General features: G+C 44.5%; 2 protein-coding genes across 8 annotated transcripts in view; both read right to left on the minus strand.

The window, feature by feature from the left end:
* The window catches only part of LOC110526709 (cell migration inducing hyaluronidase 1), a 145,631-nt gene that overhangs the window by 97,527 nt on the left and 45,604 nt on the right, over positions 1 to 2,500 (minus strand). The window lies entirely within an intron of this gene.
* On the minus strand, positions 11 to 562 carry LOC110526990 (uncharacterized). Its single transcript, XM_090221979.1, has one exon. The coding sequence runs from the start codon at positions 560 to 562 to the stop codon at positions 11 to 13; it is 552 nt and encodes a 183-aa protein (XP_090078105.1).

Genomic DNA, 2,500 nt, shown 5'->3' on the forward strand with positions numbered 1-2,500 from the left:
AGACAGCTGCCTAGGGGGGTATGTCCTCCAGGAAGACCAGGATAAGGATGTCTGTGTGCTCCACCAGCAGATGCCAGGTGTCCAGTCGCAGCTCCAAGGAGCACCATCCTCCAAAATGCACATCCAGGGAACAGTGGGCCTCCGAGTACCTGCGGAGGTTCTGGATACCATTTTCATTTTTGCATGTCATCTCCAGCTCTCCCTCAAGCCAAAATATGACCTGGACATGTTGCTGTCTCCTGGCCCAGTTGTCCAGCCAGGCATTATCACAGCTGCAGTGCAGGTGAGGACCAGAGAACTCCATAAACCTCAGGAAGGTGAGGGGCTCTGGAAAGCTGTCCAACATGCTGAACTCCTCTATAGCAGGACATTTAATCACACTGAGGGACTGCAGGTCTCTGCTCAGCTCCTCCTCCAGAGTGAGGATTCTACATTCAATAAGATTCAGGCTCTCCAGTCTGGATAGATTGTGGAACATGATACCCAGAGCTGGCTGAACGATGAGGTCCACTTTCATCAGTGTCAGACACCTTAGCTGCACAAGCCTGTTCAGGTCACTCATGTCCACAAACTCTGGTGAGAAAACCAACTGGAACTCAAACTGGAACTCAAACTCTTGCAGAGAGGTGAAGTACTTTGCAGCAAAGTGAGACCCATACAGGAGATATCTGTCATGGCCTTGAGGTAGACAACTGACTGGAAGAATGGTCTCCAGCAGTCTTGAAGATCACATTAGATGGAGTAGTGAGCTGAAGGAAAAAGTCTTGTTTTGGGGTGCTGTCCATGGTGATGTTGAGAGTAAGGGAAGACACCAAATATATGGGTCAGATTTCAACTTGTCTGTGACTCACTAGGAGGAGGAGGAAAGTCTAAATATATATCTAAATATATCTATATGTTATTTAGGGAGGTGAGGTGGATGAATGCTGATGTTTATGACTGGGTTATATTAAAGTGTTAGGGTTTCCAAGCTGTGTAGGGCAAAGAAACTGTTCTCTGTAATCTGAGAAATCCTGTTATCACCTAGGTATAAGAACCTCAGTTTACCATGTCCCTTAAATCCAGCCATTTCAGATGTATCAAACAGAACTGCTCTGAGGTGATGTTTGTGATGTGAAAGTAACACAAGGCAAGTCTCCTCAGCCATGAGACAAGACCCCCGGAGGGTCACAAAGGGCATTGAGCTCATATTGATATTGAAATGAACAGAAACCTCCATGTCGTTTAGATTCTTCAAATAGTGGATCAAGCTCAAATCAACACTGTCCTCAACACCAGGAGAAAGGTGAATGTTGAGCACCTGAAGTCCATGACAGTTTCTCACTGCCGACGCTGAATGGTTCACTGTTTCAAGGTTCCAGAAATCAAGTTCTGTCATTGAGAGTCTCAACACTGTTTCACAAACAGACTCAAAATAAATGCGTTTCTTGTTGAAAAGAAAAGGAAGGCAGTATACTGATACCAGACTGAAGAAGCTGTGTCTGTGGCTCATCAATGCTTGGCAAACTAAGATTTGAGATGTTTTTAAAGCATCCAAATGCTCAATTTTCTAACCGGCGAGCGTCAAGAAATGAAAAACTCACCTCTTGAAGACGATGGAAATAAGGAAGTTCAAAACAGCTCTGTTGGTGTCAGAGCAGTTCTGATGTCTCAAAATGACTCTGTTCTGATGTAAAGTGCAGGTTCGTCAATGACTGTGACATATCGACTATCCTACATATCAAGTCAGACAGTTCCTTTGTACAGCTGTAGACTGAGTGGTAGGTTGGTCAACAAATGTCCAATGAGATTGATGATTGATATTCAGAATGCTCCTCTGTCCAATGGGATGAGGCGTTGTTGGGATTAGATGTCCAATGGAATAAAGAACCGCTGTTGTTCCACTGCTGTGTCTGTTAGCTATGTTGTATCTGTGTGCATCTCCTCTTCATCTTCCTGGTCTGTTTTAACTGGAAGATACTCTGAGAGAGACTGCAGGTCGCACGCGCACACACACACACACACACACACACACACACACACACACACACACACACACACACACACACACACACACACACTTAAACACCCTTGTAGGGAGTGGCCAGCATCCCCTTAATAATCTAATCTAATCTAATCTACTCTAATTGGGCCCCCTGTGGAGCTGCACTATAACTGTGTAATGGCCTGGATTAAACATGGCATGTGACACACACACACACACACGCGCACATGCACACGGCTGGCCTACCATTGGCTGATCTGACAAATACCACATAAACACACAGGGTGATACTTGATCTAATCTGATGGGAGTCATGAGGTGGAACAACAGGTCATTATTAAAACCAACACAGCACTACTTACCTTCTGGAACCAACAGACTACAGATGTTTAGCAGGCTAGTGGTTTTAGCTTTACCTAGAATCTCTCTTCCAATGTTTTTTTTGTCATTTTTAAAGATCTACAGGTTTCTTTAAAAAAAGTTCATCTTATTTGTCCGTGTTCTCATTCCCCAGGA

This window comes from Oncorhynchus mykiss, chromosome 26 (genome assembly GCF_057628025.1).
Source record: "Oncorhynchus mykiss isolate SJ-2025 chromosome 26, ASM5762802v1, whole genome shotgun sequence".
NCBI lineage: Eukaryota > Metazoa > Chordata > Actinopteri > Salmoniformes > Salmonidae > Oncorhynchus > Oncorhynchus mykiss.

Coding starts and splice junctions, on each gene's coding strand:
- LOC110526990 (XM_090221979.1), bottom strand. CDS start 562: ATGAGTGACCTGAACAGGCTTGTGCAGCTAAGGTGTCTGACACTGATG.